At 43.5% G+C, this 17,603-nt stretch overlaps 1 protein-coding gene across 1 annotated transcript in view; it reads right to left on the reverse strand.

Moving 5' to 3' along the window:
* Positions 1–17,603, reverse strand: part of NBEAL1 (neurobeachin like 1) — a 134,445-nt gene that overhangs the window by 43,559 nt on the left and 73,283 nt on the right. The window contains exons 19-29 of the mRNA XM_063116150.1: positions 15,625–15,793; positions 15,375–15,508; positions 14,082–14,241; positions 12,162–12,264; positions 8,970–9,126; positions 6,413–6,571; positions 5,407–5,566; positions 5,044–5,132; positions 3,163–3,720; positions 1,476–1,651; positions 1,162–1,315 (exon numbers count right to left, since the gene is read on the reverse strand). Of these exons, the coding sequence (XP_062972220.1) occupies positions 1,162–1,315; positions 1,476–1,651; positions 3,163–3,720; positions 5,044–5,132; positions 5,407–5,566; positions 6,413–6,571; positions 8,970–9,126; positions 12,162–12,264; positions 14,082–14,241; positions 15,375–15,508; positions 15,625–15,793 (2,019 nt within the window). The remainder of the gene's footprint in view (positions 1–1,161; positions 1,316–1,475; positions 1,652–3,162; positions 3,721–5,043; positions 5,133–5,406; positions 5,567–6,412; positions 6,572–8,969; positions 9,127–12,161; positions 12,265–14,081; positions 14,242–15,374; positions 15,509–15,624; positions 15,794–17,603) is intronic.

Raw genomic sequence — 17,603 nt, forward strand, 5'->3', positions numbered from 1 at the left:
GGGGCACATTGGGCCTCCCATGTCTATAGAAATTGCTTGATTGGGGAATAAAACTGCTATGCGAAAGTATCATTAGCTCTATTTTCAAAAGTTAGGTCCGGTTGTGGACGTCCTCAAGGCCTTCCAATGGTGCGAGGGGAGAACGGGAGCAGATCTCAACCGAAAGACATCATTCTGACCCTCACCCCACTTCTTCCAGAAATCCCCAAACTTGCAGGGGCCCACGGGCTGTGCTTGTGCACAGCCACCATGCTACCAAAGAGCACTGGGACTTGCCAAACAGCAAGGGGAAATGCGCTTATCACTGTTGTGATGTGAATAATAATAATAATAATAATAATAATAATAATAATAATAATAATAATAATATATTTATTTATTTATTTGTTACCCACCTCTCCCTCTGGATCAAGGCGGGGTACAACACAAATACAAAACCATAAAATACATATAACTAATTAAAACATTTAAAACTAATACATTATTAAAAGCAGCACATTATTAAAAAGGCATCTTAAAATTCCACTGGGTAGGCCTGCCGGAAGAGATCAGTCTCTATGGCTTTCTTAAATTCCGGAAGACTGTTAAGTTGACGAATCTCTCCCGGCAGGTCATTCCACAAACTGGGAGCAGCAGAAGAAAAGGTCCTCTGGGTAATAGTTGTCAGCCTTGTTTTTGTTGGCTGGATTAAATCTGGAATACATTTCCAGATTTCTCCATTTGTTTATGAAATGGAATTCCTGCCTCAGAGAACCATGTTTAGAATCCCAGGCATTAAAAAAATATGTAGAATCCAAGACATTAATTTCAATCATTGAAAACGAAATATCCTGACTGATATTTGTTGATCTCGGTCCTAAAATGTCAAGCTCGCTCCAAGAGCACTCAAAATAGCCCAATTGTGAAATTTGGGGGCAAAGTCTCACATGTAGATCAAACCTAAAGAACGTTGGGGGATAGAGAACTGTGACACTTTCAGGATGCTACAAATAACCAGTTTGCCAAGCATTTGTGCATCCACACATGGTAAATAAATGGTTATTATAAGTGACACTTTGCCGAAATTGATGCTCATTCCTTCCACCTTTTAAAGTTGGCTTTAAAAGGTGGAAGCCTATCTCACCCGACAAAGCCTCTGTTATCTATATAGCTGCACCATACCTTTTCCGTCCACAGATTCGAATTCACAAGGCCTTCTGCTTGCAGGAAATCGTGCACAATAAGGAGGAGCCGGAAGGCATTTTCTGCATACATGGGGAGAGATTTGACATCTCTGCTGTCGGTGACGGCCCATTCCAGCATCTTCTCTAGCAAACTAAGTTAAAAAGAAAACATGATGCAAAAACGGAAGCCACGGTGGATGCAACCTTTCATCTCTTCCCCTTTAGTACTGAAGGATCAGCTAAAAACTTCACAAGGGAGCTAGTCCCTAAGAGGCAGCATAGTAAATAAACGAGTAATACTTCCAAACTCACTTGAGCTTTATTTCATCTGATGGTTGTAGTAGCTCATTGGAGATCCCCAATTTGGTGAGGGCAGAAAAAACCTGTCCTCTCTCGATCCAAGCATCATCATCAGATCTTTCTATGCCTTTCCACAGCAGACAGAGCAGAACGTCTGTAAGCAACTGAACAAGATCTTCTTCACATGCCTATGAGAAACAATCAAGCATTGCATTAGAAGGATTGAATAAGGATGTCTCATTCATTCTACTTAAATACTGGCACATTTCAGCATCTTTAATATATAAGGAATCTTAGCTCTCATAACTGGCATTGCAAGGGGTTGGGTGAATTACTGAGATGGTGCTATTGCACGTACTTGTACGTGAACAGAATGCTTTGATCTCATCCAGAATGGCTCTTCTTAAGTTGTTATGAATGACTGCTTAAATAAGCTGTTCTTTTGGCTGAAAAGGCCTCAAAGCAGCATATAATCATATTAAAAGCTATAATATAAAAATAAACAAGAAAATTCACCGAGTAGCACCAAACCTGGGTGCAACTTGCAACAGAGCAAACTAAAAGCCAAGCCCTCCAGGGAGCAGAAAATAAACCTACATTGAAGACTCATCTAAATAAGTGTGGTGTCGTGGTGAGAGTGTAGGACTGAGACTCGAGAGATCCAGGTTCTAGTCCCCACTTGGTCAGGAAGCTCAAAGGGTGACTGTGGCTGGCTTTGTATGTCTAGTGAGTGCAGAGCGTTGGTCTGAGTGGGTGTGGCTGATGATGCTGTGAAAGGGGGGAGGAGTATAAATGTTGGTTAGTTGGTTGGGAGTGGGAAGTAAAAAATAGCCAAAGGCAAGGGTGGAACCAAGTGATCTTCAACAATAATATTAGTAAAAGTTTTCCACCCTTGCCTTTGGCTATTTTTTACTCCCCTACGGGGTTTTCCTTGCTTTCGTACTGGGAGTGGGAAGTGTCAGTTAGGATTGTCAGTGGTGTGGAGAGTGAAAGGAGATACGTTTAAGAGACTTAAGATTACTGTTTTTATTAAAACTAGTAGATTAAGCAGGTTAACTTGAATTTGAAGTAACTAAGATCTGTTAAACAAAAATAAACATTTTGTTTTGTTTTGTTACTCAAGGAAAGGTAACAAAGTGGGGGTTGCTCGTTGCAAAACCCTCAGAGACGACATGGAGGAGCGGGCCGGGGGGACAGCCAAAGGCTCTGTGGGCCTGGCAAGGAGGATGCAGAGATAGGCAGACCCCGCAAAGCAGCTGCCATGGTGCGGCGCCTTCCCCATTGGGAGCTGCAGCCACTGGAGGCTGAGCGGAGACTGTGGGACAGAGACCATCTTCCCCAGCCAGGGCTCGTTCACAGCCCCTCCTCACAGGGCGCACAGGAGCAGCCGCATGGTCAGTGGCAGAAGTGGCGTGCCCGGCCTTGCTGCTGCGCCCCAAAGGAGGCTCAGACGGGCTGCCCTTCCAGAGCTGGGCGGGAGGGCGACCCTCTGGGAGGCGTGGAAGATGTGGCGCCCACAGGCTGCCCCTCAGAATAAGGGGCAGGTCTGCACCCCCAATAAGCTTTGGGACAGCGCAAGGGACACCCCCTCACACACACCACTGTGAGGTAGCCCCTTTCCCCACCCATGCCCAGAGCTCGCCTTGCCTAGGGCGCAAAATAGTCTGGCACCGGCCCTGGAAGTAGGAGAGCCACGTACTTCGTGAATTTCAAATAATGAAAGATCGGCCGCGAGCGACACCTCCTCTGCAGCACACGGTTCTTTGTCAAGCTGCCCAGAAAATGTCTTTGTGTTCTCAACAGGCGACGGGGTGCTGGGCAAACTATCTGCCATCTGGCTCCCATTATCCCCCAGTTCATAAGAGTCCACGCTTGACAGGTCCAAACTCAAGCGAGAAGGATTCTTTTGCCACAGCTCCTCTCGGTCCTCAGGCCTGAAGGTCATCTCCGCCATGGAGGCGTCTTCAAGCGGCGTCACCGATTTGCCGTCTTCTAAGCTCCACCGATCACACGACCCATTCACAGATGCAAAACTGGTACCGTCTTCCCCGTCTGCCTTTGAAGAGAGGCGCCTCGGATGGTCTTTGGCAGAGGCCCGCCTTTCATCCTCTTTAGTGGAATCACTTTTGTTCTCCCTCGCGCCGTTCCTGACGTCGGCGTTCTCTTTCAGGAAGAGCCTGGTCAACGTCTCCTGCCAGCCGAGCTGCTGAGAAATCTGCTGTGCTGAATCCTGCTGGGAGTGCAGAATTTGCAAAAGCTGCAGAAAGCACAAGAGGACAAGATGAAGGCCCAAACTCGGCGCCCCAGACCATGTTCTTCATTTCGGTTTGGGTTTGGGCTTCCTGATTGGAACCAATCAGTAGCAGGAATTTTTCAAAGCTTACTACAAGCCTAGAAACCATTCTGCCTGTGAAAGAACCACCAAGGCTGCAATCCTATGCACACTTTCCTGGGGGTAAGCCCCACTGAGATCAATGGGGCTTACTTCTAAGTGAGCATGCAGATTGTACTGTAACGGTGTTAAGCCAACATGTAACTGGCGGCGTAAATACTGGGCTGGATCCAGACTTAATCAGAGCAGACCCATTGAAATCAATGGGATTTAAGTGAGTCATGACTAACTCCCCACTGATTTCAATGGTTCTACTCCAAGTATGACCAAGACTGGACCCAACCCAATGGGCCTGGTTTGTCATTTTGAAGATGATCTATTATAAAACCCCTGGAGAAGGCCTGAAAATAAAGGACAGGCTGAAACGTGACAGGCTCCTTGCCAATAAAACCTATTCTGCATCCTGAGAACGTGTGTCTCTCCTTTGCGAACTGCTTTGGATGCTCGTCTCCTTCCAGTGCTTCTTTAACTGATGTAAACCACCCAAACAGCTTTGGCTATTGGGCAGAATAGAAATATAGTAAGTAAAGGCCCAGCTCATGTAGCCATTGGATGCCATTTTTTTTTCACCATGTAAACTGTCAGCAGGAATACAATCAATCACAAAGAGATGCATGATAGGTGAGTCAGCAGTACACACATGTTACACTCTGTAATAACCTTCACAATGGCAGTGGTATGAAGGGTTCTGCTCATTTTGCAAGAAATCCAAATGTCTACTGTCACCCCACAAATCACAGAATCATAGTAGAGTTGGAAGGGGCCTATAAGGCCATCGAGTCCAACCCCTGCTCAATGCAGGAATCCACCCTAAAGCATCCCTGACAGATGGCTGTCCAGCTGCCTTTTGAGGGCCTCTAGTATGGGAGAGCCCACGACCTCCCTAGGTCATTTGTTCCATTGTTATACTGCTCTAACAGTCAGGAAGTTTTTCCTGATGTCTAGCTGGAATCTGGCTACCTGTAAATTGAGCCCATTATTCAGTGTCCTGCACTCTGGGAGGATTGAGAAGAGATCCTGGCCCTCCTCTGCATGACAACCTTTTAAGTATTTGAAGAGTGTGCTCTCATGTCTCCCCTCAATCTTCTCTTCTTTAATCAAAGACACAATTTTGGCCTTTGCTATTCAACTTTGATTCACCCATCTAGTACCACCATCACCACCAACAAACATCCACAAAAAACTAACCTTTTGACAGATGGCCACTCTGACGTTTATATCTGCCTTGTGAGCCAAGTGTACCACAGCTATAAAGTCCCTGTAATTCACAACTGGATCTGCAGAGTAAGTATTCAGACAAACATCATGAGGGGGAAAAAGTTTTAAATTTCACAATCCTCTCCCCACTCCCAACCCCTGAAACACAGTGGAGGTGGTGGAGAATCATAATTTGCATATTCAAATTTGCCGCTCAAGCACACAAATACATTGACACGTAAGGATTAAACGTCTGTTCGTGCTAAATACACAAAGTTATAGTTGCACAGAGTGGAATACCTCACTGCTATGCCTATCACTTCAGAAAGAAAAGGCTAAGAAGTATTTGCGTACCGGCATTCAGAACTTGGTTGAGAAGGTTCTTAATGAGAGACGTGGTAACTGGAGATTCGTTCAGGAGCAGTCCCAGACCAGAATACCCGACTTCTCTGAGTTTCATACGTTGCTTGCTCCGTTCATAGACTTTGGTGCACTTCAACATCTGCTCCAGAATCTGCAAAGAGAGGATGCATGAGTCCCTCTGTGGACAACCAAATCCAAAACTCTCCACTTGCTTTGAGGCACACACATATGTCCTTCACAGGCAAGAAGCAAACAGGTTTGCCGTGTTGCGTAAACAACCCCACACTGCCCAGGTTTTCACATTACAAAATAACTCCAAAGCCGGCCGTTTGAAGGGTTGCATATTCAAAATGGCAGGGGTATACAAACCCAGAAAACCATGGGTTAATTAACTAACCTACAATTTGCTGCCATTACATGCATACCAGGTCTCAGAACCTATTGTAAAAGGCTTTATATGGATTTTGAATATTGCCAGGAGGGTGGGCTAACATGTACTCATGGGATGACCATTTGAGGCCCCTTCCAACACTATGATTTGTTCTTTGGTTATTGCTTTGGCCATTAAAGTGGTCTGTGTCCCATTATAACAAGTTTCACATATATTTATTTATTTTAATAGCAACTACCTAGAATCGCCGCCTGGTTCTACAGCACCCCCAAGGTGGCTTAGAACACAGCACTGAACACATAAAAACCACACCTAACAGGGAATAAGCCCCCTTGAATACAACAGGACTTATTTCTGACTACACATGTATAGGATTGCATTACAAAATGAATTAAATGTTAGTCTTCTCCCCAAAGAACTCCCAAAGCAAAAAAAGATGTCTGCCCATTTCATGAAGCTTAAAATAATGCAGAGTTTAGCAGAGAAGTTACTAACTTGTGTCCTGTGTAAATTTTTATAAACATGCATAGGATCCCTTCAGACATGTCACATAAGCCACATCTTCATCACTATCATTTTATGAGAGGGAATAATATAACATGTTACCCTGAATATAAGTTCCTTTAGTCGGTCTGAGTATCTCTGATTCAGCAACAAAGCATAAAGGATGTCTGCATTTCCTGGCTCAAAAAGCAACAAGAAAAGCTGATCTCGGCTTGGGCTGGTGTGTAGCAGGCTGAAGAGCACGTCCAGGATCCCAAAGAGCTGCGGAGAGAGAGGGGGCAGGGGAAATCAACCACATCACACACACAAAAAAGAGAGCAGAATCCATGCAATTCTCACAGTTCGATATCGGACATGTCTAGATGAGGCGATATCCCGGTGATCGCCCCAGGATCATCCCTGTGCGTCCACATGACGCACAAGGCATCCCAGGAGCAGAGAGGGATGATCCCTCCCTTGGCCAGGGATATCGCCCTACCAATCAATTCCGATTTTTCCGTGGACTCGGGATGATCCCGAGGCCACAGAAAGTGTGGCCCACCGTCGCTGTTTTGTCCCGGCTCCTCGCGAGTAACCACGTGGAGCCGGGAACCAGGCAACGGGGTTCCTCAGGAGCTCTGTGCCCATTGGGGGTGGAGTGAGAGGAGGGTGAGGATTTGTTTTTGTTTTTTAAAAAACTTACCTGTCGCACATGTGCTCCTTTTCCTTTAAAAAAAAAATCCAAAATGGCGGCCACGATGTCGCACGCCGCATGTAGATGTGGGCGACGATCTCGTGATGATAAAATTGCAAGATCGTCGCCCTCCACCCCCTTCATCTAGACATGCCCATCATTCATTACAAACAGTCTCTGGTTTTCCTCTCCAGAGTTGGGGAGATTATTTGATGAGGTGGGGAGTTCCTAAAAAATGCAAGCAACCCCTGGTCACATTAGAACTCGAGCTTTTTGAGCTTGCTCCGACTGCCTCCACAAACATTTGCATCTGGGGATTGTGGGTCTGCTTGCCAGGGAGAACAGACAAGTGAAGGAGATGGGGACCTACTGGGCTGCTTGAGTGCACCCAAAAATCCCCCTTTTTTTAGTGCTCAACTTAGTCGAGCAGCCCAACTTATTTTTGTTCCAAGCAAGGGATGCCTTGTCCATCTTTTACTCCATTTAATTTAATTTAATCCCCCCTTGTCCTTCAGCTGAATTGGCTTCCAAAAAACAAGACAGTCCTGGCCCTCAGGCTTAAAATCTAAAAGATGTCACACAAAAGAAAAAAGGAATAGGGAGTGGGAGAAAGGTGGGGGAAACACTCAAGTAAAAATTCTTACTGGTATAAACGTTATTAATTGACCAGCTGGGATAAAAATGAACAGCTCACCATTTAAAAACCAGCTTTGGTGGGCCTCTGAGAAATAGCATGACATCCTGACCTTCCTGGAAGTGGCCACAATGCAATCCAAAATGTTTGGATGTGAAAGGTGTGTCCTCAGCTTTTAGGAGCTTTGCTTGAATCTGTCGGCCTCTTCTAACTCCTACTATAGGGACGTCAGGCCCAGTGGAGCCCAGTAACACCACCACCCAGAACAGATGGCCCTGCCCGTTCTGGGTGCCTGTTTCAAAATCTCTTCATCAGCAGGACGCACCTTGTTCATAGAAGGAGCCGTTGCTGGATGTTTGGGGTGAAGCCCTCCCAACGACACTATCGCCTGATCTACGCATGAGAATTACAAGGCGATAGTGTCATTGGGAGGGCTTCACCCTAAACATACAGCCACGGCTCCTTCTATGAACAAGGTGTGTCCTGCTGATGAAGAGATTTCGAAATGGGCACTGTACCGGACCCCTGTCTACTTTTTACTTAGACGCCTAGAATATTGAAATTGTTGAGTGGTACAACATTGTACTTTTAAAAAAAATTCCACATGCTGTTCTGTAAACATGCTGTTATTGTTACTTATTTGCTGATACACTGTATATTATTTTGGTATGATGTATTGATTTACCCAAGCATTGAAGGCTTCCGTCTTGTTGGAGGCTTTGTTTTACTATATTAAAGCCCTTATCCGGCAGCTTTGTTTTGATGTGTTAAAGGTTGTGTATCAACAAGAGGAGCATACCTTTTGTATGTTTGATTATTACCATTATACAATAGTATCTTCAGGCAGCAGGATGATGCAAATATGATTCACCCACAGCAGAAATATATAAAAATGTTCGTTTATTTTCCACTTTAAATGTGTGTTTTTGTGGTTGAGTGCTAAGCACCCTAATTGTGTTCTGTCATTATAACCACAGCCTACAGTCTAGTGTGTTTTCAGACTATATCACAAAAAGTAACGTAGCAGCAAAAATAAAAGTGTGAATTTGTACCTACAAGTAATGGTGCAGACCAGCTAAACCTAAGCACTTTCGAGCACTATTGGATGAAATTCCCTCCATAGCAAATTGCTTTCCCTTGCTTTCCCCTTGTGTGTGTGTGTGTGTGTGTGTGTGTGTGTGTGTGTGTGTGTGTGTCTTAAACATGGTTTAGGGTTAAATCTACGTTGACGTGCTTCTGTTTAACCGAGTTTTGCAAAGCTACTTCAAATCCTGGTTAAGAGGCGAACCCAGCTTAGTGCTGATTCAGACAGAAGGAAACCACATTTGAACAAACAAAGGCACACTAAATACCTGCTCTTCATCATTGATGGCTGCTATATATCCCATGATGCTCTGTATTTCCTCATGTGCTCCACCTTTGCTCAAGAAATATTTGATTAATCCGTACAGAGATGTCCTTATTGTTCTAAGATCATCGAGAGCCAAGTCACTCTCTTTGTAGCTGTTCCTAGAAAGCACAAGAAAAGGAAACTTTAGTTTTCAGCAAGTGCAGCAAGCAAGGAATCCTAACTCGAAGAACACTATTATGGCACCATGGATTCCATTTATTTCCTTTGATGAAGCTCTCCAAACTTTTGATAAAATTCTAACCAAGTACAGTTGCTAATATTTTTTTCCTGATAAATACACACAGACACACAAATGACATACACTCACACACACTCTTTTTATATGTTGCATATCTTGTATTTTCACTTTCATTAGGTATTGAATTTCTACTTAGGCCATTTTACTGAAGACTTTCTATAACCATATCACTTGTAAACTAAGATTTATAATCAGTGAATTACTTTGTTTAGTGATTTTGATTTACTATTATGTACTTTTCCCCTTCTTTTTGTTGCCTTTATTTTGTTAACTTTATTTCAAAATAAAATAAAATTTAATGAATTAAAAAGAAAGGGGAAACTTATAAAAATGATGTATTTTGAAGATAAAAGAGGCAAGTAATTTTTGTTCATTCAATTTTGTTTTCACAAACATTTTCCCAGTTGCAAATTATTTGCCTGTGTTAACTACCAATGTTAATCTTGGTAATCAAAATTAAATTTATTATATTGGCATCGTTATGCCTGACTTTAAGCAAGTGCTTTAATTGTTTTAACCAACTTAGGACGGTAGCACCAATGGAATAAGTATACGAGAGAGAGAGAGAGAGAGAGAGAGAGAGAAATAGCGCTGAACTCATTTGAAAATTAACTCTCTTTAAGCACAAACCTCTATGCACATGAATCTAAATAATAGAGCTTCTCTTACTGAATGTCATATACTTGCTGGAAAAAACACACATGGGCTTGGCAGTAGTTAATAATTTTCAAGTGAGTTGGTGTTTATGTAGCACAGTGGTTAAGCAACTGAGCTATGAATTAGGAAATTCCTAGTTTGAATCTCGTCTCTGCCAGGAACTCACTAAGGCCTTAGCTAGACCTAAGGTTTATCCCGGGATCGTCCTGGGGTCATCCCTGCCTGCTCCCGGGATCCCCTGTATGTCATTTACATGAACAGGGATGATCCCAGGACGATCCCGGGATAAACCATAGGTCTAGCTAAGGCCTAAGTGGCCTTAGGCAAGTCACACTCAGCTGAGACAATGCTGGCCTCCCTTGCAGTGTTGTTGTTATACCAAGGTAACGCATGTGAAGCACTTTGAACACTCTTCACAGCGTGATCCTATACATAAGTAAGTCCCATTGAGTACAATGGGGTTTACTCCCAAGTACACAGAATTGTACCCTAAACTGCGCAGCCCTCACACACAATTCATTATTTTGTGCTTCTTCAAAAATTAGATCTTGCAATTGCTGTGTAAGGCTGGATACCATTATTATTCCCGCTTTACAGTTAGGGATCTTAGAGAGCAAATACTATGGATGTTTACTGGAATAAAGCCCCCCTGAGTTTAATGAGGCTTCCTTCCAGGTAGGTGCGCTTCGGAGTGCAGCCAAAAGCTGAAAGAGAAGGGGTTACCCAAAGGCCACACAGTGGGACCCATTTAAAGTGTTGGTAAAGCCCTAAACAACTTGGGACCAGGTTGCTTGAAGGACTCCAGCTTTGAAGGACCGAAGTGTGTATAGAAGGAGCAACAACGAAAGGATTGAGACACCCTCTCAAAGAGAAAATGGAAGTGTTAAATCCTTCTTTTTCCTATTTTTCATATCAAAAGTGATGTAAAATATTATTGTGTATGGATATGTTTTATGACATGTTCTCTCTCTCTCTCTCTCTCTCTCTCGTTGTTTTTGCAAATTTGAAGGGGGGGGAAGGAAAGGAGTGATTTGGTTTTAAATTTTGTATATTTTTAATGTTTACTGTTTTTAACTTTTGTAAACTGCCCAGAGAGCTTCGGCTAGGGGTGGTATATAAATGTAATAAATAAATAAATAAATAAATATTTGTACACTTGTGCTTCCTTTGCAACTGATGTAGTTCCTGAGGTGGTCACTTTGGGATCTATACAAGACATAGTAAAAAGGCCTTTCCTTAAGGCACAATCCTATGCATGTTTAGAGAGAAAAAGAGCCTGCAACTCCCAGCATCCATCGGGCAGCATGGCTGGCTGGGGAATGCTGGAGTTGTAGGACATTTTTCCCCATCATGCATAGGTTTGCGCCCTTCACTTGGAAAAACCTCACCAGTTTCAAGGTGGCATTGTTGCTAGTAAAGCGAACAAAAATAAAGCTGCTACAGATTAACATCATCATTCTCTTTCAATTATTATTAGAAGGACAATTTAGCATTCATATCAGGGTTACACAAAATAAGAGCCTCATGTGGCGCAGAGCAGTAAAGCAGCAGTTTCTGCAGCTGAAACTCTCCCCACGGCCTGAGTTCGATCCCAGCGGAAGCTGGTTTCAGGCAGCTGGCTCGGGTGGACTCAGCCTTCCATCGTCCCGAGGTCAGTAAAATGAGTACCCAGTTAGCTGGGGGAATGGCCGGGGAAGGCAACGGCAAACCACCCCACTATAAGGCCTGCCAAGAAAACGTCAGTGAAAGCTGGCGTCCCTCCAAGAGTCAGTAATGACTCAGGGCTTGCACGTTCCTTTCCTTTCCTATACAAAGTTACCCTGATGGTCAATTCCCCCTCAGCCTCCAATTTCACCATTGCCTATACTTTCCAATTCCTCTCCCAGAGATCCTCATAAAGATGACTCTTTTTCTGCCACTTCTAGCAGCGAGGAAACAGTGATCTGTAACAGGATAGCCAGGGCATGTGTGTATCAGTATACGTGGGGGGGGGGGCTGCATCATGCGGCCCATGGGGCTGAAGAGGTTGTGCACCCCTTACATAGGCATTTCAAGTGTTCCAAGGCACTGCAGATGCATAATCATAGCCTCCGTACATTTTAGAAAGCTACAATTTGCTTAGGAGAAAATATTCAGCAGCTCTGGAAAGCACAGCTTTTATTTTCAGCCCATCGCTGGACTTTGAAGAGTTAAATTCACACACAACATACAGCAAATGAAGAATGCAAGAATTCATACCCATAATAAATCCTCAGAGTATCCAGTAAAAATTGCACACCGTACTTTTTCCGGAAGACCCTCCTGCTGTCTTTGATAATTGTAGAAAGGTACTGAATGTGGCCTAAAAAAAAAGGAATATTTCCCATTAGAACAGGCCAGGCTGGCATTTCAAACATTGTAAGGCCAAGTGAGGACTTCAAAGCATCTGGAGATCTATCTTCTACCCATCCCGGCTGAAGGCCAGATGGGTAGATGTTGTCGCCGTGTCCTGTTGACTCAAACTCGTTTCACTTCAACCCCCCAAACCGTTACGCACCCCAGCTATTCCCACACCATCTCAACTGCCCTGGCTCCACTTCTAAAATATGTATCATCCCAATGTCTCTTCTACTGTACATATATGAAAATGCACACCCGCGCATGCACACACACACACACAGATCTCAAATTTCCCCCATATGTTAAATAGGTTGCAGAGGGGAAGATTATTCCTCTTCAAGCAGATCTGAACAAATCCAAAAAATAAAATAAAAAAATGACAGGAAATATTGTATACTTAATTCATTATAAAATTCCAACTAAGATATAATGTATGAAGAAACTTTCAATACTCAATAGCTTAACCACTCAAACTTCTTTTTTCTTATAGTTGCTAAGCCTACAGCTCTCCCTGAGGCTGATGGTATATTAGATTCCGGGGTTTGGGGATGTTTCTTGCACTGCCTGCTAGGATTCTGGACTGTTTTCCAGCTTTCTCCTGGGGGGTGGGGGCAATCTTCTTTTCCAGCGTCATCTCCAGATGGATCTTCAGTGTTGGCTATCCCTTCTGGGAGCTCAGTTTCCAAAATTGTCAGCAGAAGAACAGCTTCCTTCACATTCCGGGCCATAAGCGTCCCAGTATCTCTTGTAACTATTAGCTTAAAGCGGAACCCCCCCAGCGGTATCGTATCCCGGCTTCTTGGACTCATAACGTGAAGGGGCGAAGCTCCCTGTGTCTGTTCAGTCTCAGGGCCAAGATCTTGCAACACCATTATTATTTTTTATCTTTATATGTTATATCTCCCAAGGAGCGTAGTTGTGCGAAGCGTATTATGTTGTTTCTGGGAGGGGCCCCTTCTTTAGGCCTAATCCTTGTTGCGCGGTGAGAATGCTCAAAGCCATATGCAGTGAGTTCCAAGTCGGGAATCAGGGTTTTGAAACGGGAAACCAAGAAGCTTTCCATATCATCTTTCTCCTCTCCTTCATGATTTATTTTATCTACAATATTTGTATACCGCTCGACACCCAAAGATTTTGGAGTGGTGAACAGCAGAATAAAAACACGACGTTAAAATAATTCGTATTTTTAAAAACAAACAAGAGTTCTGATAAAACTGAGTTCTGATCAACCATGGCAGGTCAGTCAATGATGTCTGAACTGAGCCTGGAAAAAACCTTCCTCATACTGGGTGTGTTCCAACTATCGCACCGGGTGGGAAGCCGAACCCAGCGTACGACACGGGTTGCTTTGTACCCACCCTGCAACCTCTACTGCACATCATGCGCTGTAAGGTGGGTATGAAGCCACCAGTCCCTGTAACACCCACTGGGAATTGAATGGAAAAGAAGGAGAAAACATTCCCCACACACAGAGGACTTTTGATTTGGCTTCAAGGGGGTTGGACTCTTCCAACTCTGCTATTCTATGATTATTCCCAGAGCAAGAACACGTTCAAGAGATTGGGGCAGGGGGGGAATCAGAGACATTAATGGCGCCTCTGAAGATAACACGAGCAGTACCAACAGCCAAATGAAAAAGACAGAAAAAGATTTCCCCCTCTTTCATGGGGTTCGCCAAATCCAGGCCACAATTTGCCAACTAGATCACCTTGCTTTAGAACCAAAGTTAGGGCTGCATGCAGCAAACGATACAATGCTTCAATATTCATTCAGCCTCACCTATTCGGAATGGGAAGTCTCCACGGTTCCAGATGTTAAAGTCAAAAAGTAGGTACTGATACATCTGCTGCAAAAGTGGCACATTTTTTGCCACAGAGACCTGTTCTATCAGTAACTGGACGGCCATCAGTACATTCACATCCATGAAACTGCTGGGCACCTACAAAAATAAACAGGCAAACAGAGGTCTGGACTTTTTTTAAAAAAAAAAAGTGAATTGCCTATGTAAACAAATAGGATTTTGCCAAACATCTTAATTTTAAAGACAAAAAGCAAAAAAACCAAGACCAGCCAGCTTAGTTAACATGTGACAAGTCTGTCTGCAATTTTGGCAAACTTCTTCTGGCCCTTATTATAAACTACTACATGGAACAGTAAATGTATTTATTTATTTATTACATTTATATGCTGCCCCACAGCCGAAGCTTTATACTTTATATAAAGTAAAGCATGCTTTTAGTACATCCCACTAAATTGTTTCTGGGGATAATCTGTCACTTTGTTCCTCTGCTCCCCGGGCCACTTAGGATTGTGTTATAAATAAATTAGGGATAGGCAAATGAGTCTATGGCTGCGTTCGGAAAACACAATAAACAGTTGTTTATCTAGGGGTACTCCCCACACATGATAATAATCAACCGTGGTATGGATTAAGATCAGCGTTGACTATTTGTCCACACTGAGTTGACTCACCCATCCCCCGCCCTCTCTCCCCCTCTCAGTGCTCCCACCAGTATCCCATCAGCCATTGCTGCCGAAAATCTATCCAGCTACCTAGACTAGAGCAACAGCCACCACTTTGACCGCTATTGCCTTGCGACTCCGTGGCTGACAAAATAACCAAGAGTGGCCAAGGAAATAACCAATGATGCCCTCCACACAACACAATAACCAATGGTGGTTCAAATAGCCAACTCTGCATAGCATTGGTTATTTTGGCCAAATAACCAAGGGTTGGTTAAAAAAACCTCCCTCTGCACAACACAATAACCCATGGTGGGTTAAATAACCAACCGTCAACTATTTAAACCACCGTGTTGACTGGACCCAGACTATTTCTAGTTATTCCCACCAAGGTTGGCCCAGGACATTTTGCTGCCTGAGACAAAGGATTAAAAAGGGTGCCCCTCCCCTTTCCACATACAGAAGCCAGCTCAAGTGATACCTCAATCTTACTTCAATGGACACACTTATGACTAAGAAAACACACACGGTTTATAGTTTGTCTGTATTGTGTAGTACAGTTGCTGGCATTAAATAGCTGCAATATGCTCAGGTTGTCATCTTTGGTACCTTCTGCAAAAGGGCTCCTAAGGTTGCAACACCATGCGTGTGAACAAGATTATCCTGGTTGATTGGGTGCCTCTGAATAAAATGCTTTATCATCAAGATGAAAGTCGCAACGATGTTCTTCTCCAAGCGAGCCTCTGCAAGAGGGTAAAAACACACACAGTGGTATTCCGCCATGTTTTGTAGCTCATTCATCTTCCTAAGCTCATGGAAGAGGCCACTTAAACATGTCACTGATGAGTTCTCTCCCTACCTGAAGCTCTGGTAGAGGTTAACACCACCCAGTCTTCTTCGCTGGGCGTCAGCAATTCAGGAGGCACAAATTCCACATCCGGCCTCTCAAGTAACGGACCGTCAAGGAAGCTGATCTGCTCCAGCAGCGGGAATAGCACATTTAATCCACCTATACAATTGATCATATCCTTGAGAAAGAGAATTGGGGTGAAGGGAGAGGAAGGAGGAGTGAATATTTGGAAGGCAACAGCACGGGGGGGGGATGTTTTAAATGCATACGCAAGTGAACTGGCATTCCAATGGCTTGGAACATTTGAAACGGATCACAGCTCTTATCACAACGTCAAACTACTGCCAAGTCTGTTGGTCACACTGGGCTTCTGGCAGAGGGAGGGGTGTACCCCGCCTTTCCTGGAGACAGGGTTTGCTTCCAGTGCTGGCTCAATCTCCCCGATAGAAGTCAAAGCCACCACTGAGCCAAAGCAGAATGCCCCCCCCCCTTTCTCCTGCCACCAGGGTCACCCCAGTCTGCAGCAGGGGGCAAGAGATCAGGGGGTGCATGACACAACCCTGGTTGATCCCTGCGATCAGGGATGTTCCTCAAATACATCCCCGATTGCAGCCCCCTACCTGCTCTCGTGTGTGTGTGTGTGTGTATTGCTTCTTCTAATTATTATTACTATTATTATTATTACTATTATTATTATCCTGTCTTTTGTCCAATGCAGGGCCTCAAGGCAGCATTACAAAATTTAAAACATATACATTTAAAACCTATAAAAAGAAATATACAAAGTTAAAAATATATTGAACATATTCCAATATTAAAACATTTAAAATGACCGTTTTAAAGTCCTTACCAATGCGATCATTCAAGACAGTTACAATAACACATATATAGTATGTCTATAGTTGCTAAATCAGCTGGCTGGAACCTATTCCAATAATCAATAAATAGTATCCACCTTTTTATTTTTGGGAGGTGCGTGGATGGAGTTCATTCTTCCCTTCCATACCAACTTATAACCACAAATGACCTACTTCCATAGCAGAAAAGTAAAAGAGAGACCCTCAAACTACCATGTGCTTTATTAGTTATTGCATGAACATGACCCCAATATGGAAGCGCCAAAGCTGCACTGGTCCTGCTTCAGGGAATCTAGCGCATGGATGAGGATCAGTCGAGGATCAACGCAGACTGCGGAAGGAGCCCATCCAAGTAGCTCTCTAAGATCAGAGCGAGAGGAAAGGCACTTGTAGCTTCACTGAGAAACGCTTCTATGATAATTCTATGATAATTCAAATGGCGTCCTATCAGAAGCCATATGTGGAATAATACTATGTAGTATATGTATTTGTTGTATTTTAATTAATTTATTTATTTATTACATTTCTATACCACCCAATAGCCGGAGCTCTCTGGGCGGTTCACAATTTTATATATTTTATATATGATTTGTAACTGGCTAAAACCCATTCAGGGTTGCCATAATAATAAATATGTAAACCTTAGTGTCAGGCTTCCTGAAGTATCACATCTGCCCACATATACTGATCCAGACCTTAAGATCGTATTTTGAAGGCTTCGCCAAATGAGACAAGATGAGTGGTTATCAGAGGGACAGCCTTTTCTGGAGTGGTGACCACGTCCTGATATGCCTTCCTGACAAGTTGTGATGACTTTTGATACCAGATGAAGCCCTTATTTTACCTGGGCTTTTCAACTTAAGTCCTTTTAGAGCACAATCTTATGTGCATTTGGACAGAAACAAGTCCTACAACTTCCAGCATTTCCCAAACATTCATAGGACTGTGCCCTTTGGAGCTCCAGGAAATCTTTGGTTCTGCTTGGACACTGTTGTATTGATTTTACCTTCTACTACTGGTTTTATAATCCTGTATTTGTTTTGATAGTCTTAGTATTGTATTTAAACTGTTTTAAACATTTGTTGTAAGCTGTTTTCAGGTAGCATATAAATGCTTTTAATAAATACATCT

The sequence above is a fragment of the Elgaria multicarinata genome, chromosome 2 (assembly GCF_023053635.1).
Source record: "Elgaria multicarinata webbii isolate HBS135686 ecotype San Diego chromosome 2, rElgMul1.1.pri, whole genome shotgun sequence".
Taxonomy (NCBI): domain Eukaryota; kingdom Metazoa; phylum Chordata; class Lepidosauria; order Squamata; family Anguidae; genus Elgaria; species Elgaria multicarinata.